The sequence below is a fragment of the Emydura macquarii genome, unplaced genomic scaffold, assembly GCF_026122565.2.
Source record: "Emydura macquarii macquarii isolate MOO-44397 ecotype Brisbane River unplaced genomic scaffold, CSIRO-AGI_Emac_v2 contig_968, whole genome shotgun sequence".
NCBI classification, from domain to species: Eukaryota; Metazoa; Chordata; order Testudines; family Chelidae; genus Emydura; species Emydura macquarii.
Genome location: NW_027131105.1, coordinates 2754941 through 2779942, shown reverse-complemented (window position 1 = coordinate 2779942; position 25002 = coordinate 2754941). Strand labels below are relative to the sequence as shown.

Genomic DNA, 25002 nt, shown 5'->3' with positions numbered 1-25002 from the left:
GTAATCTAGGATAAGCTGTGATGTATTTGTCACAGTCAAAATGAGAGCATAGTTCAGCTAGCTCCATGTGCCTGCAGCAATGGCGATCGGGGGAGTAAAAATACAGCATGAAAATCCTTTTCCTGTTTGTTTGGGGGTGGGGGAAGAGGGTGGGGGAAGCAGCACTGCATCCTGGGATGATGACACTCGTAAAATTTCACACAGCCCCCTGTCCCTGCGTGGTGAATGCACAAAAGGAAATTCTTTGCTACATTGTTTCAGTGGCCAATCATGGAAATTGATACTTTCTTAAGAGTTTATTCACAGAGCTACCTGTGGATACATTATATCATGCTTTCCAGCCTCCATGGTTAGTTGCACTGTGGGATAGCTTCCCACATTGCACTGCTTTCTAATTCAAATTAAGGCTGGCCAGTGTGGACGCAAGACACCAGCACAAACACTGTAGTGTGGACAGTCTGCAGTGCTTTCTATAAATCGCTTTCTGAAATTCAAATTAAGCTAATTCGAATTAGTGCTGTAGTGTAGACATAGCCTGAGAATTGGCCTAAGAGAGGATGGAGTAAAAAGGGGAGGGAATAACCCTCCCCTGTAGGTTTAAAAACTCATGCAAATGGAGAAATTCTGTTCCATTGTGAAGAGTGGCATAGGCTGACAAGGCTGTTGTTCAGCCCCACATCTTATGATTCCCTGGGTATCTCTTTTGGACCGTAATTTGCTGATGCAGATAAAATTGCTTCTGTGTTGTTTTGGCTGCTGTGTAGTCAGTTTGGTATATAAACAGTAAATTGGGTCCTGAGATTCACTGTGAATATAGCACCAAACATTGTTCAATCAAGTCTCATCAAACTATTGAACGGCTGTACATGCCAATTGATTGTATTGTTTCCTTATGGCAACATGTCTATAAATGTTTCTGTTAAATCCTGAAGCGTTAAATGAGCTGATAATTATTTATCTTCAGAGAGACTTATTTTTGCTAATTAGGTATTCTGAAGAACCGTTATTCAGTGATACTTAAGCTGTGCAGTCTGAACTTACTACATTCTGTCTATAAATTGATGCAAGCGTATTCACCAAAATAATTCTAAAATTATGGGGAAAGAAGTATGTTTGCCTATACTTCAAAACAGATTATTAATAGCATTAAATATAGTCAGATATATTCACCCATGATGATACCCACTTATTTTGCTCCTCTACCATGGCAAATAGTTGTATATTATTCCTGTAATTTTACACTATATGTATAGGGATACATTTAGGGCCCAATCCTGTCCCATTGATACTGATGTGAGTTTTGCTATCGATGGCAATGAGTCAAGATTGGGTCTGTAAAGCCTAAAACTTAAGAATTTGAACATAATGGGGTAGAAAACACTGAAATCAATGGGAGTGCTGTGCAGTCACCTGAAAGTAGAATTTGTTCCAAACTGTGGGAGTAAAATAAATGTTGGGAAATTAAATATTTCTTTTGCCTACCCTCTTTGCTATTCTGCTTTTTCCGACCAGCACCACCCAAGCATTTTTTTTTTTACTGCTGGGCACTATTAGCAGTTTTAGTATGTAATGCAAGAAGTCCTACCAGGTACATATTGGTAGAATCTAATGCTATAGCATTAGTAGCTTTTCTAGACTTTAATACTGGCATGCTGTCCCAGAAAGAAAAAACACTGCAGTAGGTGACATATAGAATAAATTGTGGAGGTTTGTGTTGCTTTGTGAAATAGTAAATTGTTTATTGTCTATATCACAAGAATAAAATTCCCTCTGTGGAGGGAAGGGCATAACAGAGTACAGGGCACTACTGTAACAACACTTACCCACTTACTTATGTCTTAATGTCCAAACTACAATTATTACACAATTATTACAATTATTACGGGCAAGTATAGATGGGGTTATTATTAGTGACTACTAATGTGTAATAAAAACATTTTCTCTGTCAGGACTTGACTTTCGTACCTTTTATGTACATAAGCTTAATTGTGTTCTGTTTATTTCCAGACTTAGACAGTGGATCAGTTCTTAAAGTGCCCATAAATAACTGCTGACAGCTGTTTATTTGTTGCAGTTTGGTGTGTGGTTTTTTTGTTTTTGAGTAGTCCAAATCCTGATATTTGTTTCAGAAATATCCGTGACAGCTGCACCCCGTTCTTTAAATCGAGTCCTTACTTGGGCACAACTTCTGCTGGAGTCATTCTTTGTGTGTTCATTTAGTGTTTATTTTCGTTTCGCTTTAGTGTTTCACTTTCACTTCACTGTTTTCACAGTTTAGTTTCACTTCAGTGTTCATTTTGCCTAAGGACAGAAGGGTTTGGCCAACAGATATGCAAAACCCAATAATCCGCCACAAATCTGCATTTTCATGTGCAATACATATAATTGTAAATTAAGTTCTTGTATACTTTAGAGATCAAGAACTTACACCTTTAGATTGTAAGCTGTTTGAAGCCTTTTTGTCATGTTTGTTCAGTGCCTGCTATGGTGGAGGGCTCTGAAGTGCAACTCAATAAAAACTGTGCACAATGGTTACGTGTCCATTTCTACAGTTATACATGTTGTGTAGTTTTCAATATGTATTCTAAGTTAAACCTTATTGGTTCTGAAACTGATCTGTTGTTACTTATTTCATTTGAGGAGTCCGACTATGAGAATTGCAGAGTCTCTTGAACTTCCATTGACCCTGCTTGGAGTTGATGATATTCAATTTGTAAGGCAGGATTCAATATTAAGATAGTGATTTTTGTTGTTTAAGAATGCAGTGGGCCAGAGAATCATTTATTCTAATTAATATAACAAAGGTAGTTCTGTGTTCTCCTTGACTGAGTAGCTAACCTTAAAAAACTGCAAGTATTGCAGAGTGTGATATGATGGTAATTTGTTTATAATGAGAGTGGATTAATCACAAAGGAAGGGGTTACTTTCTTGATTTGGTTAATCTGTTAATATCAAATATATGCAAGCCTCAGGTTTGGACAAAGAGTTGATGAAAAATCCAAACATTTCTATTTCAAGTGATTTTCCATAGAACATTGCTTCATGAAACTTTTCCAAAAATTGTCACTACTTGGAAATAATTCCAAAAATAAGGTCAGTTCTTTAGCTGGTATAAATCAATGTAGCGTTGCTGTTTCCACCAGCTGTGGATCTGACCCAGAGGTTTGATTTATTTATTTGTTTTTAGAAAATTCAATAGCCAATCAACAGTGCTTTCATCATCATGATGAAATAGCCTGAGAGAAATCCAGAGTGGTTCTAACTGTGACTTTTCCCCCCTTCCATTCAGGCCCTTGCAACATTTAAGAAGTTAAAAATTTGGGCCCCAGTCCAGCAATGAATTCCATGTGGACCCAGGCACATGCTCATGCAGAACTGACTACAGGATTGGGGTCTTGCTTTTTAAAGAAACACAATTTTGAGAAAAGATGGAATTGGTCGAATAATTCATTATGGTTAAAAATGCTGTGTAGATTTAAGTGGCACCAAATACTATTACACAAACTTCCAGATCTATACACTACTGCATATATTTAGCTAGACATTAAATCACATTTGACTTTCTTAATTAGAAAAATGTTACTCATCACTTTTATTATTAATTGGCCTCTGCCATAGCAAATCTATGGATAATAGTGACATTCTGTAACTGAAAAAACCTGAGTCATCATCCATACCGTTGCCATGGAAGATGCCAATTATGATTGCAAAGATGAATTTCAATATTCTGTTTGCATTTTAGCTTACTGTCTGCTTCTTAGTTAATAAAGCGCAAAGTGAAGGCTTTTTTGGCTTAGTAAATGCATAGGATTTTTTTTTAGCTAAATAACTAGCATTGATGGTGTTTTTATGCTGCAGTGAGGGATAGGTGTGTTAATCTGTAGAACAATAGGTTTAGGGCCTGTTTTTTCCCAGAAGTGCCAACCACCCTCAACTCTGGTTGAAATTCTCGGTAGTTGTGGGTACTCTGCACTTGTGAAAGTCTGTCTTCATATTACAAGCTATGGGACTGAGATTTTACATATGGTTATGGTGGTGGTGGTTTAGATAAAAAGGTTGCTGTTGCTTTTAGATAAGAGTCTGTGTATTTTCCATTATAGCTGGACTACATTCCAGTAACGTAGAGTGATATTCTTGTAGGTCTTCCACAAGGCCAGAAGTTGCCAGCATAGAACCTGCAGATCAAGATGAACGCCAGTGTTCACAAAAGGCTGTTGTCCAGGCACGTTCATCGCAGCCAACGCGTCTGACGAGTATCATTCTTGCTGAAGATATCTGTACGTTTTCACCTTTTTTTAAAGTCACATTTTATTGTGTGGATTAAAAAACATTGTACAGTACTGCAGGTTTCTGAGCCCTATGACATCTTTATAAGACACACTACATGTATATAAAACATCCATTCGTGTGTGCTCTAATATAGAAGCGTATAGATGGAAAAGACCACATGAACCCTGTTCTGCAGAGGTCTCAAGTCAATGTGGGTAAGGCATCTGAAACCTGCAAAGGTGGGTGGTAGGTATATCTGAACCCCTCAGAAATTTGGGGAGTCCTAAAAGTGAATGTCTGTTTCATTTTGAATTTTACGTAATTCAGTTTCAGCTATTTGGGATTTGGAAAATTGGAGTTTACTTCCATGCCTACATCAATGCAGTGTACTGTCTGCTTCTAGAAAGAAAGATATGCAAAGCAGATGAGTTAATGGACATTTATTTGTAACATAATCATTGTATAATAAATTGGTTACGCTACATTGCACCTTCCATCCTGAAGGAATGTAGAGTGTTTGTTTTATGAATGATACATGTAGGGAGCTTTTCCCCACCTCTGTCAGTAAATTGTGTCCAGGGGGCTGCCATTCTGAAACAGCAACAAAAAAATTTCTGGAGGGGCAATAAAGCAAATTTTCTTCCCTGACAGTATGATAGGCATTGTAAATTCTATGCAAACACTTTTATTTTGAGCTTAAAAGGGAGGAACTACTACTCTTGTCTTGAGGACCTAGTATGTTCTCAATAGAGTTCAGGACCTGGATTCCATCCCCTGAGTGGCAAAGCCTTGTGCTGCCACTAGGTTAGATCTGCCAGCTGGTTAAGATATACTTCATTTTATTTGCTTCATAGTTTTGGTGGTGATCATGCTCAGTGCCACTGACTTCATGTTTTCTATTGTTTCTTTAAGTGACTGGTCAAGTGCTTCGTTGTGATGCTATAGTTGACATAATTCATGGCATCCAAATTGTGTCCACGACAAGAGAACTTTATCTTGAAGATTCACCACTGAAGCTGAAAATTCAGGCTTTGGATTCTGAAGGTGAGAGACTTACTATTAAGATGTGAAAATTTTAGTGAAGTTCTTTGCTTGTGTAATGTTCTCCTCTCTGACTTCACTTAGAACAGGACTGGATGTTGGAGCCCAACCCAGACAATGTGTAGCGGAATTGTCCTATTGGTGCACAGATACTGACTTATTATAACATTTGTGGTTAAATATAAGAGGGCTGACCTAGAAATCCCAAACAGCCAAATGGGCCAATCGGACCCTGTTTCATATCTGACTTTTCCTGTTTAATTTTTTCTGTGTCACTCAAGAATCGACTTTACTATTAATGACATTTTCAAATATCAGAATCCCAAGGAGGAAATTCATAACATTTGCACTGTTGAAATGTCATATCAGTATGTGGCTGGGCTGGGCAGGGCTCCAAGGAAGTCTGAAGCAGTAGTGATAGAAGTCTATATATTTTATAGATTCTGTATATCCTATAGATTCTATAGGATTTTGCTAACCAGACTCAAGGAAGATGCATTTTTAGGGCAAACCTGTAAAAGACATTTTATTTAAGGCCAAGCAAGTTTAACAGGGCTTCTTTTCACAGTTCTGTCCCTGTTCCAGCCACCAACTGCTGGACTTCATATCCCTCTAATCTAATCTAATCTAAATTTTTTAGTCACCTCCACCACCATAGGTCTGCCCCACTAGAGTCAGTGGGAGTCTTTTCAGTGACTTCAGTGGAAGATAGATTGGGTCCCTCATATCTAAAAGGAAACCTCTGCTTGCCATAGTGTATGTAGTAATGTAGTGTATGTAGAGTGCCTCCAGGAACTGCAGACCTTGCTTCAGCAGCTAAATTCTACACACAAAACAAATAGTTTTTAAAATACTTAGTGAATTAAGAAGACCAGATGACTTAAACAGCAGTGGAAGCTTGATGTTTATAGTTTGGAGACTAGGGACCTAAACCACATATGTCTACTTGGAAATCATAAAAGCCAGGCTCTATACTGCAGAATTTCAATAGATAGAACTGTTAAACTTCCTTACTGTGTCTGTAATTCCAGAACCTTGGCTTGGTGTTTCTGTAGACTCTCAAACATAGTCAGCTGACAAATTTGCCTTGGGAGCCATCCAAGTTAAAGTTTGAACAGAAGCTGTGGTTTAAAACCCACAAAAAACAGTATAATCTGAATTGCTGGAACAAGATGTTCACTAGGAGCCTAAGCTTAAACTTCCAAGCATAAATTAATGGAAGCACTGATTTCTCAGCAGCTCTGAAAATCACTTTTATGTAAGTGACTAACTTTAGGAACTGAACTTTGAGAATTTTGGCTGGAGAATTTTAAACTGCTATGTTCTTCTTTTACCATATTTTCTAAACATTCATTTCCTTTTGCACACATTGTTCCTCTACTAGCGGGTGGCCAAGTATTGAAATGTGGGCAGACTTTATTAAAGACAGTCTTTACGTTTAAGAGGTGCTCTTTTGTCATTTAAGAAAACTGAATAAATGACTTTTAGACAGTAAATTATTCATTCTTTTGCATACAAGAGGAGCAAAAATAAAAGGGAAGAAATAGGCTTGTAATTGGTGAACAGCTAAACACTGCAAAGGACCTGTAGCTAGCTTTTACTTTGGGCTTCTGTACATATACAGGATTATGTATGGTAGGTTTTGCAGTAACTTGTATATTATTTCACTTGCACACATTGTAGTAACATGATGGAATGGTAGGGAATTTTTAAAAATTTTGTCTTTGTTTTAGACTGACCATATTGTGCCTCATTATTGCATCTTGTATGGAAGATCAGATCATGCATTACTGTGAAGTTCCAATCCTGTGACAGAGGATGCTGTAAATAGCACAACCTAGATATGAGCCTTATGTCACACTGTGGTGTCTCCCCTTACATGTACTTTTTTTGAGTTCTGTCATACATTTAACATCCTAATGTATTATGTGTGAATTACTTTTGTTAATGCCAGTAAAAAAGGAAGAAGGCACTTTAAACATGCACTTTAAATATGGTCTGACTTTTTTTCTGATGACACCAGTTAATGGTCTGCTATGTAAATCAGCACTTTCCCCAAATAGTTTTACAGCATTGCTAAAAAACTTTAGGACAATAGTTACACCATGGGGAAGTTGGCCTCATGAGTGTACGTAGGAGGGAGATGATATTCAACCAATCTTTGACACTATGAGCCAAAAAAGCCCTGATGTAACTTGTGCATGTCACCAATCATTTCAAAATAGCCTTATATCAAGGCACTCTGTAAACATGGAGAATCTTAATGTTAAACAGTTATGTAAACGTTTTAAAAAATTAATCACATATTTGATTCATTTTTATATAGTATAAAATTAATCAAAAAGTTCTGATTTACAAGTTCTGAACTAAGCTTCCTACCAAATCTTTTACTTTCCTAAAGTTATTTTGTTATGTTTGACATGAATTATGGAGAGTTAAATACAGTGAAAGCATCTTGTTAAATGCTTGAACTTCCAATTGTTAGTGAAAGAGCAGAACTCTAAGATTAAATGCCATTTCAACATTTTCAAAGTACCAAAACTGTTTTTATGTTGTTTAGACAAACTAATGAATGGGAAATAGCTTAGCTCACATGATTAGTCCTGAGTTCAAAGATAGTTATTCACATTTGTTAGTGTTTGTAGGACCAAGCCAATCCTGCAATCCTTATCAAAGGCAAAAGTCCCATTGAAGTCAATGGAATTCGTATCTAGGTAGGGTCTGTGAGATCAAGGCCCAAAGTAATTTACTATATAGGTCTATCTGTCTTTCTTTCTTTCTTAATTGGGTGAGGGGTGGGAACCTTTCAAGCTGAGAACTGAGTTTGCTGAGTCAAGATTTTTGGGGGATGGGCAGAATTTAAAATAAAATAGAGGGTTTGTTCTACAAATGATGCATGATCCTTGACTTAGAGTGCCACTAGCAGGAATCACTGTGAAGTATAAGCTATATATATATTAGCAACCCTAGGTTCTGATCCTGCATTTGGGTCTGCATGGCTGGTAACTTTGCTATGTCTTTATAACTTTCTCATCTCTGTTAATCACTATGTTGCAATACAATGGAAACATTGTTTCCCATAATGTCCTACTTCTTAAAAAGGACTTTTCATCAGTGTATCTTCAAGTGAAGTCACTGAACTGTTGTGTGTTGTGTGATCTAACTACAAAAATTCAGGTGAAAGTATTTTGAAGAGAGCAGAAGATTTGAAATTGGATTTTATTTAAAAAAAACAAAACTTGTTTATCACCAAACTGAGGTGTATTGAGAAACTTCCTGTCACAGTTCCCCATTTTTAAGGCTCTCATTACCATCTGACAAGGTAACACATGTATAGTCCACTGAAAAAATAATTAATTTTTATATTGAGGTTATACGTTATTTTGTGGCATAATCTGGGAACAGGGGAAATGCAGCTTTATCATAGCTCAGCATACCAAAGAGTTGGTATAGATGTTGGTTTAGAACCACTCTCATAGAACTGTTAGAAAGAGCAGTGTGGGGAAATAATCCCGACATAACTAATATTATTTTTTAAACTCCTGTCCAAACCTAATCTTTACTTGCTCAGAGTGCTCTTAGCGTAAACTTTGTATAAGGATTAATGGAGGTTAATCAAGTCATAGTGGGACTGAAGTCCTTTTAGTTTCTAACAGGTAAGATGAATTTTAGTATATCATGCCACTCTCTCTTTAAATTATACTTCGGGCTACATTCCTCTGCCATCTCAAGTCCAAGTGGAGTTTTTCCATTGACTCCAACGGGACGAGGATAGGGCTTGGATAACTCATGTGCTGTGGAGGCTCTGTCCCTGTTGTCCCAGCAGGGATTTCATTGTGCTTCTGCTGTCTGTTTGCTGCAGCTCTGTTCAGACACATCTTCTCTGCACCACTACAATGTGCTTTTCTCTCCTTGCCCTGCTTACATTTTTAGTTTGAGCAAGAATGAGAGAAGATATGCCTTAGCTTTCCAAAGCTAAAACATCTGTTATGAGAACAACTAATTTAACTCTGCACATCTTAAATAAAATATCCTCAAGCAGTTTGAAATAAGCTGTCCCTGTCAGACTGAGTTAAAGAAAGAAGTTTTAGAATGGAAGAATAGAAGGGTGCTTTTTATAGTCACAGGCTTGTTCATGCAGGATACAAAGCTATTTGTAATCTGTGTAATATATATGTGGGAGGGAAAAATATACTTTGAGTTGTATTACCAGTGTTATAACATTTCTGTGGTTTAAATGATGCCATAAGCCTTTAGCCATATGAACTTGACAATGAAGTTGCACTGATCATTATAGTTTGTCAATGAAAGAAGAATGAGAAAGGGAAACAGAATATAAATAATAATAAATGTAAATTAGCACAACACAGTATAAGGCTTCATCCCTGCACCCATGAATATCAATGAGAGCTTAGTAATTGATTTCAGTGGGAGCAGCGACACTCTCCAAGACTGTGAGATCTTTCTAAAAGATCTTTCAGATTCAGCATGTGACAATTATCTGGTTTCAGTTTGTTTAGTCCATTTATAATCTTTAATATCTGTTTTTTCACATATTGCAATTATTCCGATCGAGGCAAAAAAAGCGAAAAACTTGAATTAGTTATTTAGTGAAGAATACTGTCTATATTACAGGTAAATCCATTTCAGGTTTAAAAAAGCTATATTGAATATGTATAGAAAGGATTCCAAATTCCCCAAAGAGAATCTCAGATCCACATGTCTCAGAATGCTGGATTATGTGCTTGGAACTCTGAGTTATCTGAAAGGTGTGTAAAAATACATTTAGGCAGATAGTTCTTTATTCGTGATGTGTCTGAAATGTCTCATGTATGTGGTTTGTTTCCACTAGAATATGGAATATATGGTACTTAGGAGATGTGCCTATGACATACACATGCCCTATAAGAGATGTGCCATTGACTTGAGGAGTAGCTGGATCTGACCTTCTGCAAGTAGCTGAGGTGAAGGACTTAACCTTCTCCTTTTCTGCCAAACCACAGGGTTGTTCAAGGATTTGCCATTGATTTGAGGGGTAGCTGGATCTGACCTTCTGCAAATAGCTTAGGTGAAGGACTTCTCCTTTTCTGCCAAACCACAGGGTTGTTCAAGAACTTGTATACCATTTAGACTTGTACTATTAAGAAGTCAGCAACACTTGGATATGGAATGCATTGGCACCTTTGGTGCAAATATGGTTCTGATTTTAGGTGGTGTGCATGAACTTCAGGATTGGAATGCACCCTGCATGTGAAAATAAATTTAAGATAAATTACACTGTGGTGCTTTCAACATTCAAAAGTGCCCACTTGCCCAAAGACAATGGGAGATTTGCTGCTTGTTTCAATGGAACTAGGAATGGGCCCGTTGTCACATCTCACTTTTGTAATAACCGATATTTAAGGTTGCATGTGTCCTATTAGTATCCAAAAAGTAGTCACAGAATCTAGTCATAGTTTAGGTGGTTCTTGGTTTGAAGCGGATAGGATGTGATATGATTTGTCCAGCAGTGTCTTATTAAAAATTCAGCCAATTAATTCCCTTTTTCCAGAGTAGACATGCTGGTATACTTACAGTGTGATCAGAAAATACGAATTTGTAGTTGAGCAGTGAGTGTCTATGATAATACCTGTATTTATGTTTTGGGATCTAAAGTACATCCAACTTTGTATATTGAGCATAAAGTGGAATGACTTCATTCGTAATGCAGATGTTTACAGTTGCTCTGATCTACAGACTGCTGGGACTATTGTCCACAGACTGTGTCTTACGCTTTTTGGACATGTCACCAGAATGCCACAAGACGTTCCAACGAACACCCTTCTCCGAGTGTCTTGTATCATCTGGGATAACATTCCACTGACTGAGGGGTGGAGGCAACCTAGAGATAGACTCCCTATTACATGGATGCATGAAGTCTATTCCAACACTTGACTTTGGGCCTGTCAAGCCCTTGTGGACACACAGGAATGGACCAAATGGTGAACGATCGCTATGGCTGACTGTTTGGCTAAGCATTGAAGAAGAAGAAGAAGAAGATCTAGAGCAGCATATCAAACCATAAACTATGAAAAATTCTGTATTGTATTTTGATTCTCCATACCTTCCAGTTATCTGGCCTAAAAAAACCTCCTTTAACTTTAATGAAGAACTGTCTTGTTTGAATGATTTTTCCAAATTTAAGGTGCTCCTGCTTCTGTTCGTTGTTTGTTTGTTTTCAAGCAGCAGGAAGACTTCATTGTTGTTTTGAATTTTGTTACTGAATTATTCATTTGATTTATAGGAAACACTTTTAGCACATTGGCGGGGTTAGCCTTTGACTGGACGATAATAAAAGATACTGAGGCTGATGGCTTCTCAGATTCCCACAATGCATTGCGGTAAGCACGAATGACATTATTCTCAAAGGTCCCAGGTCTAGTCTGAAAGTTAGGCATAAACAAAAGTACCTTGCTGAATCTGGGTCTATAAACTGAAATGATAATATCTAAAATATTGTATACAGGATTCACTGTTTCAGATTTCTAACTACTACAAGTGCTGATCCATGGTTCTGGGCACTTTCACGTCCGTTTAAAATTCCCAATAATAAAAATACAATTGATGATGTTAAGAAGCTGCCCATATAGCTCTAAACCACCAATCAACAATTAACAGCAGACTCAGCTATGGCAGAGCTGACCCCTCCCCAAACAACGGGGTGGGGGTGGGGGGTGGAAGAACAATAGGGATATTAGTGCTGCAATTGTTATGAAAGGACGTGGGGGTGGCTGCAGAGGCCAAAAGTTACTCTCTGGTTTGAAAGGAAGGGCTCTGGACTGCAGAGAGTTGCAGGTTCCAGTCAACACCAGGCTCTGTGTGCTGTTGTGTTATGTAATGTTTAAATAATTTAACCGTTAAATACAATATCGCCAACCACATGCTTTCAGAAATCATGAGTCTAATCTCAAAAAATCGTGAGACTCGCTTCAAAATTGTGACACCCTCCCTCACCCCCATTCCACATTTTGGGTTCCGTTTATTTGCCTTCAGGTTTTAGGGAGCACTTGGATCAATTTTTCTAACTTTTCTTTACAACCATGAGGGCTAGAAACATATTGTTTTTAAATGAAGGCTGAGATCCTCACCTTATCACATGACTTTAGGGCCTTCTGGGGCCTTAAGAAAACACCAAATATCACTTGCAATGAACTCAAGACAGCTGTCAATGCTGTAAATACAAACTCTTTGAGTCACACTGAGAAGAAGAGCACAGTAAGCTCTGGAAGGTGAAAAGATTAGATTTGGCAGATTAGGCGGAAGTGCATTCTCACAGCAGGCTGTCTTCTTTAAATCAATGTAATGAGTGGATAATACAGTACTACGAAATGACCAGAATAACTAGAAATGGAGTTAAGACTTCAGAGTCTAGAGTTAATCATTTATCACCAGTGCCACATGAGGGTTCACAGATAACTCATAGTGCCCTTTATTGAAACTGGGGACAAACTCACTTTTACTTTACATTTCTTCATTAATTTAATGGAACAGGATTGACAGTAGCACAAGAAATACTATTGACAGAACTGAAAGCCAAAAGCAGAAGCAGTGCTTGTTTCCTCACTGTGTCCTACCTGTCTGCCTCACTCTGGGCTTAGGTGGGACCATCTGTAGAGATAAGAGGACAGTTCCATCCCATTCAGTACTTGGCCTCTCTGCGGAGACTGCCAGCCAAGTGGCCAATGTGTGGTTGAGATGTTGGTGACTCTCAACACCATTTAAAAGGAGGTGGAGGGAGAAACAAATATTCCATGATTTTAAAAGATTTTAACGAGTTTGCAGCTTTCAGAGGAGGATGATTAGCCTTCTAATGGAACATGTAGCTGATTTAGCCTCACACCACTGTGAAAATCCCAACCACTGTGTCTGCTTGGCAATTCTAAACAGTAGGAACCACGCACACCACACTGGGACATGTGGTTCCATCAATTTGTGAGTATGGTAAGCAATATCTGGCCCAAACTCTGCACACTCATAGAAATTTACATCCAAAGGTCTTAAAGTGCTTTGCAACTTCTTAATAAATTAAGCCTTGTAACACCTCTGGAAGATAGGGAAATACTATTATCCCTGTCTAGCAGATGGGAAACTAAGACACAGCTAGGTTAAATTCTTGCCCAACATCATACTGAGAGCTTGTGGCAGGGCTAGGAATACTCCTAGCTTCCTGTGCTTACCCAGTAACAATCTTTCCCTCACTTACATGTACTGCATAAGCTTGCACTGTACCTACTCTAGTATTCTGTTGAAGTCCTTTGGCTGAGAGGAGTCACACAACAAGGATTTCTGTTTCCACTCTTATTAAACTCAACTTTGAAGGCTACTGAGCATTGTCGTATCTGGGATATTCTTCATTTTAGGTTCCCAACATCCTGGTCCAGCCCTTATATTGATAGTGACTGACTGATAATATGCCTTCAGCAAAGCAGCATCATTTTATCTGTTAGAACTCTACTAGCATCCATCATGCTAAATGCTAGAATGAGTGTTTGCTTTGCTTGATAGGAATGTCAACTCCAGAAACGCCTGCCTGACATACTTTGGAGTTTCTGGCCACACCAGAAGCATATAAAACACTAAATCAATTTTCTTTCATATCAAGCAGTTCCCCCACACTAGCCAAGTAGAACATTAAATTGCCATCTTTGTAATATATAATCGGGATGCTAAGACACAATAGATTCAGGTTCAAGTGCCAGGATTTCCATTTACTTAAGAACATAATAATATCCAGCAAAATTTAGTTAGTAAGGAAGTGAATCAAAACGTGAGGCAGAGTAGAGAGGAAAGTGTATTGTGCTTTTAAAGAGTCCAAGCTCATTCATGTGAAATATCTGTGTTTTTGCATCTATAATACTCTGTTATATTAAAAACCACACTCAGTGTAAGAAAACATCTTGAAATAGTAAACCAATGTAATTTCTCTGATCAAACCTAAATTACTTTTTTGCTTCCATTATTTCCCCTGTGTTTTACCTGTAATGGCAAAACATGCTTTTTCAGCAGCTTATATGGCTATAACTCTCTCCACGCGTGTGTGCATGTTTAAATGGTACACCTTTTGTGTGTAGACAAGCCCTGAGTCATTTAGGTGCTTTAGAAAATCCCACCTAACTCTTAGAAAGACATCCAATCTTAATTTAAAGACTCCAAGGGGTGAAAAATCCACCAGATCTTTTGGTAATCTGTGAGTGGTTGTTCCTTCTGTTAAAATATGTGCCTTATTGAACAGACTTTGTATATCAATGAATTTACGATGACATTATTAGTACATTGTGGTTATTATACCCCCCTTCTGGGGGGAAAATTTTTTTGAAGCAAGATATTCAGAGTTTAAGGGTGTTTTTTATTGAAACCTAAATTATGTTGCTAAAATCCCATTGAAATTTAGTGGAGAGATCCAGTGCCTAACATCGTTCAGCTCCTTGGAAAATTCCATCTGAAGTTTTGGTGGTTTTTTTGCAAGTGACCTTCAAAACTTGATCCTGTATCAACACCACCTACCCAGATCTTGTCCACCAGAAATTTCTTTTCTCCTAATTACTATACTTCATCTAAATTTTCAACAGAGACAACAAAATACTCAATTTGCATACTGCCCAGACACTTGTAAACAGCACTTCCTATCCACCTCACATCAAACAACCTTCACGTTCACTTGAGCCAAACACCATAATGTCATCTTAGTCACAAACAGAACCCCAGTGCCTTTCCCATCTACCACATCTCACTGAGCTAAAGAGCCCTCTATACTCAGACTGGAAACATTATTGAAGATACCTCATCCATGTTTCCTATATGTTTCTAAGGTCCTACCCTCCATATATAGGCTTCAGAGGTGTTTTTATCCCAGTCACTATACAAATTAGCCACAGAAGCTAGAGTACTCCAGTATCAAAGCATACAGCGGTATTGTGTACTATATGTCCATTGCAGAATGTAATGCACAGAGTTTCTGAAATCATTGAAATATTAATAATGTAATCATTATTCTTATTGGCTATGTGGAGGATGGAGATACTATGTCACAGGTGGGATTGTGTTGCTAACCCTTAACTCTGAATTATCATGGTCCTGAGTAAAACTATGCCTAACAGTCGAGTATAGGTTTGAAAAAGGACCTGTATATAGATATTACAGGCATCTGTATTTTCCGGTCCTACACAGGCCCATACAGCACCGATGAAAGTTTAATTTAACATTTATGTGTTCAGGAATATAAGTGAAAATTGGGCATCTCCTTCCTGGCATAGGACAAGTGCTTTATATTTGCTGTAGGCATTTGTGCTAGAAGTAGACAATACTGGAGTTCTGACCTCGGTTAGTACACATTATTCACTACTGTTGTCTCATAAAGTTGTTCTATTCACTTTTCAGTATACTCAAATTCTTAGAATCTACTTACATACCGCCTTCCTATATATCAGAGATGGAGAAAGTTGCCAAACAAGGAGACACCGTTCTGGTGTCTGGAATGAAAACAGGGAGTTCCAAATTAAAAGCAAGAATACAAGAATCTGTCTATAAGGTAAGAAATTCACATGGTTCATTTATTATTTATTTTCATGGCAGAAGTCTCCTGGAGCAGTGTTAGTTTTCCCTGACATATCACTGCAGACCCCCTCCAACATCTCTTCCTTTATCAGCTATTGTAGCACTTCCCCTCTTATGACTATGTAGATTGTGGCTTTTTGTGAGGTGGCTGTCAAGACTGTTCTCATTGATTTTTGCCCAGGACCCAGGGTGAGTAGTGCAGTTGTCCCGTTTAATGAGCATCCCAGTTAATGTGGTCCCTAAATCTTGTTCCTAACCTTGACTCTGTGACATGATGGTGTAAATATCTCATTCATGTGTTCGTTTTACAAAGGAATGCACTTTAGATTCACAATTTCTTTTCCTTCTCTTCGATCATTAACTCTTCAGGGCAGAGACCGCCTTTTACTCTGTTTTTATATGGCACCTAGTACAGCAGGGCTCCAATTCCCATTGAAGTCTCTAATCACTGTTGTAATAACAAATACTCAATAACAACATGAACTTATTGTGGGGCTGTGCAAGCCAGAAATAAAACAGCTTATTTTTGAAATCCCAGATTGTGCAGAGTTCCCAGGTACAAAAACAGCTGTTCACTTGTAAACTTTGCAAACTTCTACTGGAAGTTGAAAAGTGACTATGAAAAAAAAAATGGCACCTTGGGATTCCAAGTTTATTGTCTTCAAATCAGAGCATAATGACACTTTGGTCTTTGCACAGTGTGTGTACATTGTACATTTTTAAATAAGTGCTGTTATTATTCAGCTTTGTTTGTTAATATCCTTGGACAGCAGCTGCCAGCTTCTAAACACGTGTGTATTGTTACACATGCAGTTTGTCAGGCTGATTCAAGTGGAACCATTCATGCTTAAAGCTACACACATGGTTATGTACCTTGCTGAGCCGGAGCCTTGATCTCTTATTGTTACCAAAGAGAAGCATTCCCATAGCTCAGTGATTTTTTAGCATTCATTGTAGGATGAGGTTTTGGCCCTCTGGCTCCGTCAACAAATATTAAAGATTTGTCTTGATGGATTTTTCTGTGTTTCCCTTTGTGTTGAGTTGAGACCACCCTCCTTGTTCCCGGCATCGTACCAATCCTCATTTGTAATTAATTCTGCCTCAGAATTAATTCAGTCTCAGAAAGCAGTGAGATCAAATGCCAATATACAAGTGTGTTTAACTAGCATTGGCATGTTTCCCAGCTCTCCTATAGATTTATGGTATTTGTTTTTTTGTAACCTAGAGTAACTGTGTTTTCATTTTAACTCTAGTAATGAAATTGTCCATTCTGTTAGTACAATCTATTTAACAGACATTTATCTGGTTTTATTTTATGGGTTATAGCCTACCGGAATGTTTTGCATTTCATTAGTATTTTAAACTTTGTACTATTTTAAAAAATAAATGTTTACTTACAGTATTTTTAAAAAATCCATCCAATCACTGTGATCCATCCTCTGCAGTTTTCTATAGGCAGTTACTTGATGTATTGCAAGTTTCTCTTTTAAACAAAATATATTCGTTTATGCTTTTCAGGTACTGGTTAAATCTACATGCTCTGAAAATATTATCTAGAGTTACACAATATTATCTTTTGATGCAAAAAATAATAGTACATCTGAAAGCAGTGGTTCTCAACCCCGGGTATATGTACTCTTGGGGGTACCCAGAAGTCTTCCAGAGGGTACATCAACTCCATCTAGATATTTTCTTAGTTTTACAACAGGCTACAGAAAAAGAACTAGCCAAGTCAGTACAAATTAAAATTTCATACAATGACTTGTTAATACTGCTCTATATATTATACATGGAAATGTAAGTACAGTATTTATATTCCAATTGATTTATTTTGTAATTATATGGTAAAAATGAAAAAGTAAGCAATTTTTTAGTAGTAGAGTGCTGTCACTTTACTATTTTTATGTCGGATTTTGTAAACAAGTTGTTTTTAAGTGAGATGAAACTTGGGGGTACGCAAGACAAATCAGACTCCTGAAAGGGGTATAGTAGTCTGGAAAGGTTGAGAGCCCTGTCTTAAGGATCACATTTTGGTTTCAATGGTGCCATTGCAAAGTAATTCTGCTCTACTCCTTGCAATTACTTCAGATTCACACTATTGCTGATGAGATCAGAATGTGGCCCTATATTAGTAATATTTACTTTTGCTGTGTTTCTTAGCCACTTGTAGTTGGTTTTGTTTTTTTGTCTTCATATTTATTTTTTTCTGCATCGGTTTTGGCATTATTCTGTGAATTTCAATTGAAATTATAGTATCCTGTTCAGAACTTTATATGACTTGCTGATTACTGTTGTCTTTAAATCTTTCACTGCTGCCAGACCACATGTGTTTTCAGTGGAACTTCCCTCAAGCAAATGGAATAGAATAGAATTTGGTTTTGTATAGTGTACTGAATACTCCTAATTTTACAGACAAACGAATTAGACACAGATGTCATAGCACAGTTTTAGAGGACATGTCAAACAAAGGTACATTGGACCACCCTAAAAAAATACATTTCCAGTTCTCAAATTATCCATTGTGTGCCTGCTTCCAAAAGTCCTGGGCTGGGATGCATTCTTCATGAGGTTATATTGAGCAGGTGCACTCCACCCCATCCTTCTGAAGCATTACTGAACAATGAATAATTTGGAATTGCTTCCTTGTTTGAGCTGCTGTGTAGAGAAAGGCTGTTTGTATCTGTAGCTATTGCAAAGTGTGACAGGCAGTAAACAAATTCTAAAGGACCACAGGATTTGTGGGCTGTGCCAAGATGCAGAACATAGTTTATGGCTGAAATCTTGCATATAAATCCTGAATCCACTGAAGACAATGGCAAGACTTCTATTGGCTTCAGTGGGCCCATGATATCACCCAGGTTCTATAAAGCATAGTTTCTCAACTTGTGGTAGCCGTACCCCTGGGGGTACGCGAGACACAGGCAGGGGCTATGCTGCAAAAAACCCAGTGAAGGGAGGCAAGCGTCAGCCGCCGACTTCTGGGGAAGCCAGGTGGCAGCCACCTGCTTCCTGCCCGGTCCCAGCTCCTAGCTGGGAGGTAGACGGCATCTGCCCCACTCCTGGGAAGATGGGCGGCAGACGCTGGCTTTTTGGGAAGCCGGGCAGCAGCCTCCTGCACCCTGCGAGCTGGGTTCGCAGCTGGGTGGCTGCCACCCGCGCCCCAGCTCTGAGCTGAGAGTGAGCCTCCCGTGCTCTGGCTTGAAGATGGGCAGCAGCTGCCTGCCCACATCCTCTGGTTCCAGCCTGCACGGAAGGCTCCTCCGCTCCAGCTCTGAGCAGGTGGCAGTCGCTGACCTCCCAAGCTGGCAGCCAGGCAGCAGCCGCCTGCAACTTGCCCAGGTGGCAGCTCCCTTCTCCAGCTCAAAGCCCAGTGCCCAGAAAGCCAGGTGGAGAGCCCAGTGGCTTGTCCAGTCCTGGAGCCGGGCTCTACCTGCAGGCTCACTTGTCAGTTTCACTGCTCTAGTTTTGCAATTAAATTGACAACTATGACAGCCCCAGATTTTACCAGTATAAAAATGTTAAGAGAGGCTCACACAGTGTGATTTGCCCTGGGCTGCACCCCCCTTGGGGTGTCACTGTATCACAAGCTGATGTGCTATAGATTCACACCCTGGCTTGCCATGCAGTAACTCATCATGTAGCTTCTCACATGGCAATACAGTACTTTACCAGTAGCCTAAAACAGGCCTCTTTCAAGCTTCTTTGAGTATTTAACAGCAGTTTCCTCCCAAAAGCCTAACTTTTCTCTTCATCGCCCCTCAAGAAACATAATTAGAACTGCAGGCTTTAACAATGTGTAATATTTAATCTAGGTCATGGATTGGAATAGAGGCAGGGGATTTTTAAAATGTGTGGTGAAGTTTTAAAAAAATCCCATTATTTGAAAAATGGAGAATCCATTCTTAAGTCTATCTGGTAAATATGTAAGTCCCAGTTCTTCATAAAAGTATTCTGCGCCTAATACACCTGAATGTCTCCTCTGAAGCATTTCAAAACTCATGCAATTAGAGAATTTAAATGTTTGCTGTCCTGTAGTGTAAAAAGAAAAACATTTGTAGCAAATACCTCCTGAGCCTGCCCTGTTCAGGGAATGCTTATTAAAAAAACAAAAAACATAACAATTTGGTCTGATCCATGGTACAGATACAATGTTTATGATACATTGACCATTTTTTCCAGTGCTACAGAAGATGTACATTCTTTCACTTACGTCCCAGTCTTTTTCTTTGTAGTCATATGATATTCTTAGCCATCAATATTTATTAAATAGCACACTTCAGACAAACACAAAAACCCCAGAAGTGTGCCAGTGTTGAGATTTTCAAGTTGTGAAATTTTGAGAGCAGTTGAGGAGGGTTTAATGAAAACACTTGTCAGTCTTAAATAAGAAGCACCTAACAAGTACTATTGTAATTATTAGAGAGCAGTGATTGTGGCCAAAATATTTTGATTGCCTTGGCTCTACCACCCAGGTTAGGTTTTTTTTAAATCTGTCTGTCTGTCTGTCTTCTTTCATTGGTAGAATATTCCTCAATTCTGTATATCTGGGACCTGATCCTTGTATTCATTACTTGACATTTTACACATTAATCATTACATTAACTGTTTATTGTTTTGATCCTGCTCAGATATGTTTGAATGTCTCATTTTGCCTATCTCCCTTAGCATCCATTGCTGATAGAGCAAAGTGAAGCTGTGCTTCTGTGCACTTCAGTGTGCTGAGTTCTGTTGCCATAAAAGTGGTGGAGTTAAACCGTTCATCAGTACAAAAATAACTTTATAAATATTTTTAATTTGTGGATTGTGAAGTTCCATTATTGTTGTTTTGGAATAGGTATGTTTATGCTACTTTAAAATGTGGCTATTGTTTTTTCTCTTAAACAACAGAATGTACATCCTGCAGAAGTCAGATTGCTTATTTTGGAAAACATTCTTCTAAATCCGGCTTATGATATCTACCTGCTGGTGGGAACATCAGTTCAATATAAAGTTCAGAAAATAAGACAAGGCAAGATTACAGGTTTGTCTTCCTCCATTTTTCTTAATATTCTATATTCAGTGTGATTTTTTCACCTATGAGTAAAAAATTAAAATATTGTGTGTAATGATAAGAATATATTCTTAAATTCACCTTAGATTGTTTAACTTTCATAACCAAAATTATGGTGAGAGATCTTTTATCTCGTCCTCCCTCCCATCATGCAAACACTTCTGCATATGCTAATCTTCTGTGTAGAAGTAGTCCCATTAAGAATTAGTCCTGTGTATAAAGTTGAGCACATGCATAACAGTTGGCAAGTTTGGGACACAGGACTGTATTATTCAAATATGTTCATCTGTCTTTTATATCGGGAAACATGTTTGAATTTTTAGTATATATGTTTTCCACAGAAAGGCCTCACTCGCTCTGTGAAATGCCTGATTTAGATGTCACTCTGAATATTTTCTTGGCAAATTAATATGCAAATTGGAAAAAGATTGAACTAGCTGCATACTAATTTTAGAGGATGGAGAGATTTGTTTATAAAATACAGGTACAATTACAAGAAACTTGCAATACTGTTGGTGAGCTATTTTAAGAAACCAGATATGTGTATTCACTTAGACCTACCTCAGCTCTCTAGCCAGCAATTTGGGATGCAGCAGCATGGATTTCAATTGCTCATGTAAAAATTCCCCTTTGCCAAGGCCAGAAATTGGTCCGATGTTGCTCTCCTTTAAGCAGTAATGCAATTTTAGTTGGAGACTGCAGCAGTAGGAAAAAAATAATAATTTAAGCTAGATGAGCAAGGTAATGTTTCATGCCTTAGTGTAGAAAATGCATTTTCTACAAAACTATTAAAAGCACCAATTTAGTGTGTGCTAGGAATCAAATAAAAAATGAATCCATAATAATTAACAGGATCCAAACAGTGACACATTAGCTTGTGTTGTTTCATGCGTCTTCTTGCTTTATGTACAGAATTAATGATGCCTTCTGATCAGTATGAACTGCAGCTTCAGAACAACATCCTTGGCCCTGAGGGAGATCCAGCTCGGCCTGTTGCCATGCTGGATCAGGCAACATCAACAGTAACTGCATTGCAGCAGGGACAAATAAACCTCGTCCTGGGGCACAAAAATATCCTTTCTGTATGAGGCTCTTTAGTTCAGCATTCATTGCCTGATGTCAGTAGACAGATTTTCCACTTTGCCGTACACCAGGATAAAACTAGTCATGCTTTGCCCAGTGATCTGACAGAGGTGTAAAAAGCTGTGAGTTCAGTCACACTACTGTCTCCAGATATCTTGACATGCTCCTAAGAATTAGGTTTTTAGGGCTGGAAAAGATTCATTAAATTATTTTGTCCATTCCTCTTACTCAGTGCAGGGGAAGGAAGGGGAGAGAGGGAGAGTGTGTGTGTGTTGTGAACCGGTATATTCTGGAATGCTCACTGTTTTAGGGGAGGTAATATTTTTTGTGTTTCTTTTCAGGAACATGTAGTCAGTCTTAAATAGCCAAGAAAGCAGTCCCAGCCAAAAATTAGTTCTAATGTCCTTTTATCAAAACCTTTTAGTTCCTTGACTGAGATTGCAGGTATTCGCATGCAAGGTGCTTCCAGATTACCAAACAGCACTATCTATGTTGTGGATCCAGGGTATCTAGGTTGGTATTTGTTGTTACTCTTTTGGAGTATTTATTTCTTTAACCAATACTCAGACTTACGTACTTGTCTCAATGCATCTTTGCAATGTTGTTGCATATGGTACACTGTACACAGTGACATATAGAAATTGCATTATAGTAGAAATGTCTTTTTAGTAAGAATAGGTTTCATGTTAAACAGTTTTGGCTTTATTGATTTCCTCTCCATTTCCCCACCACTAGTCATTAACAGTTAAAGCACATCTTTAAATTTTATGAACCAAAATGTCTGTGTGAATACATGGTACATAATAGTTGATCATATAAATAGCCTTCTCGTCTGTGTTGTTGAATGTATTTTTTTTTTCTGTTTTACAGGATTTACAATTCATCCTGGTGACAGATGGGTCCTAGAAACAGGCAGACTTTATGAAATTACAATTGAAGCGTATGACAAAGCAAGCAATAAGGTGTATTTATCTGACGTAAGTACGGTGTTGGTGTACGTTTCTATTCTGTGTTGCTGGATATTGTGTGTCTAGCAAATCTTTACTTTTTTTGTGCAGTTAGCTAAGCAGTCCGTTATTGACACAGACTTGGAAAGCTTGCAAACTTCTTGTTGTTAAAAAGCATGCTGGGTAGCTCTGTCAAAGGACACAGAATAATATATGTGGCAAAGAACCTGAGAGAACATTGGAGGGTGTGCTGTGTCTCTGCAAGTGTGCTGTAGAATGAAACTTCCAAACCAGTGCAGCCAGTGGGGAGAGGCACCAAGTGCAGTCAGCAGTCATTTTCAAGATATTGAATCTTTCTTACACCTTTTGTCAAAGGTAAACATTCTCTAGTTTTATGGAATATGTTTACGTAATTACATGCATGGACTTAGCCCCCAGTGTAGACGCAATATATGTCGACAGAAGGACTTTTTCTGCCTGTGTAGGAGGAACGGAGGAACACCACCACAAGCACGATAGCTACGCCAACATAAGTACTCTTCTGTCAGCATTGCAGTGTATACACTGGGAGTTTTGTTGGCATAGCTGTGTTGTTCAGGGGTGGGATGTTTTCACACCCCATGCCACATAGCTACTCCAGTGTAAGTTTTAACCCAAATAACCAAGACATTTCTTGGTTAGGGAAATAATTCATATGTTTCCTTACATATTAAGGATGACAAAATAGAGAAATTGTAAATTTGAAGTTATAAAATCTGAATTGATAGTTCAGTGGTAGAAGTAGCAATGTCCTTTCCTGCCGCATTACAAGTTGTTGGTAATGGAAATAAATTCTTCTTAAATTACGATGATAGAAATGTTTTTGGATGCTAATATTCTGTTCCACAGGAACCAGTAGGATAATCCTGAAGCACTGGATAATGTCTGTCTTCGGGGGGAGGAGGAAATCCTTTTATATGCTTGAATTTCAGATAAGCTTGTTTGAACTACTTATAGTTATACAGTGTAACTTTATAACACTTGTTTAGGTTATTTATATTTTAACATTTTCGAACTTCAGTAACTCAGGTTTAAGCATCTGAATCCATATTAATTCATCTACATAAGTGGTCTGTTTTGGAAGCTGTGCATGTGCTCAGCACATCTGAAAACCTTATTTAGGTTTCTAACCTCAAGCACCTAAACATGAAAATTTTAGCTAAATCTTATTCATTTGTCTGAGAGGAAGGTTGGGTGTTTGGGGTTTTGTTTTATTTTTAAGTTGACCATATATGTGTAATGTCACTTTTTTTTTTTAAAATTGGATTTTCTGTTTTGTTTTATTTTGAACAGAATAATGTTTTTGGCCGTCCTGAAATGTATTCCTCAATGTTGTTTATCGCTGGCAAGACATAAGCAATATATTTTATTTTCAGAATATCAGAATTAATACAGAGTTGTCTGAAGATTATTTTGAGATTCTGAAATCCTCTATGAATGGATCATATCACTATGTGAAAGCAATAAAGAAGGGTCAAACCGTTATTGATGCTGCTTTAACATCTGTAGTAGATCAGGTACGTCTTAACGAGAAATGTTCTAGTTTGCTCACGTGCTTAGGAAAACTATCAAGGACACACACATCAGAATCTTTTTAATTGGTATACTCCTTTGAAAGCAAACACAGGAATTAAATGACTAAGTCACACAAAAAAACAAAAGAAAAAGGTTTTTGTCATGTATAAATGGATGAGCGGTCAGAGCCTGAATTCCTTATTTAGGCAAAACTCTCAGTAAAGTCAATAGATTGACTGTTTTTGTTCTGTGTTTGTACAGTGCCTAGTACAATGAAGTCCCGGTCTGTGTGTGGGGTTCCTGAATGCTACAATAATACAAATAATGAACAATAAACATTTTGCAAGAGTAAGAATTGCAAGATTTATTCCAGATATGTGCCATTTACCTGTTGTTTAGAGTAACTGAAATGCACTGCACTGAATTTCTTTCCTGGTAGCTATCCAGAATACGTGGGCATGGCTT

General features: G+C 38.0%; 1 protein-coding gene across 1 annotated transcript in view; it reads left to right on the top strand.

Moving 5' to 3' along the window:
* Positions 1-25002, top strand: part of NUP210 (nucleoporin 210) — a 97241-nt gene that overhangs the window by 8480 nt on the left and 63759 nt on the right. Inside the window, exons 2-10 of the mRNA XM_067543803.1 lie at positions 4141-4277; positions 5182-5313; positions 11594-11690; positions 15727-15877; positions 20791-20923; positions 21866-22035; positions 22474-22549; positions 22907-23013; positions 24399-24539. Of these exons, the coding sequence (XP_067399904.1) occupies positions 4141-4277; positions 5182-5313; positions 11594-11690; positions 15727-15877; positions 20791-20923; positions 21866-22035; positions 22474-22549; positions 22907-23013; positions 24399-24539 (1144 nt within the window). The remainder of the gene's footprint in view (positions 1-4140; positions 4278-5181; positions 5314-11593; positions 11691-15726; positions 15878-20790; positions 20924-21865; positions 22036-22473; positions 22550-22906; positions 23014-24398; positions 24540-25002) is intronic.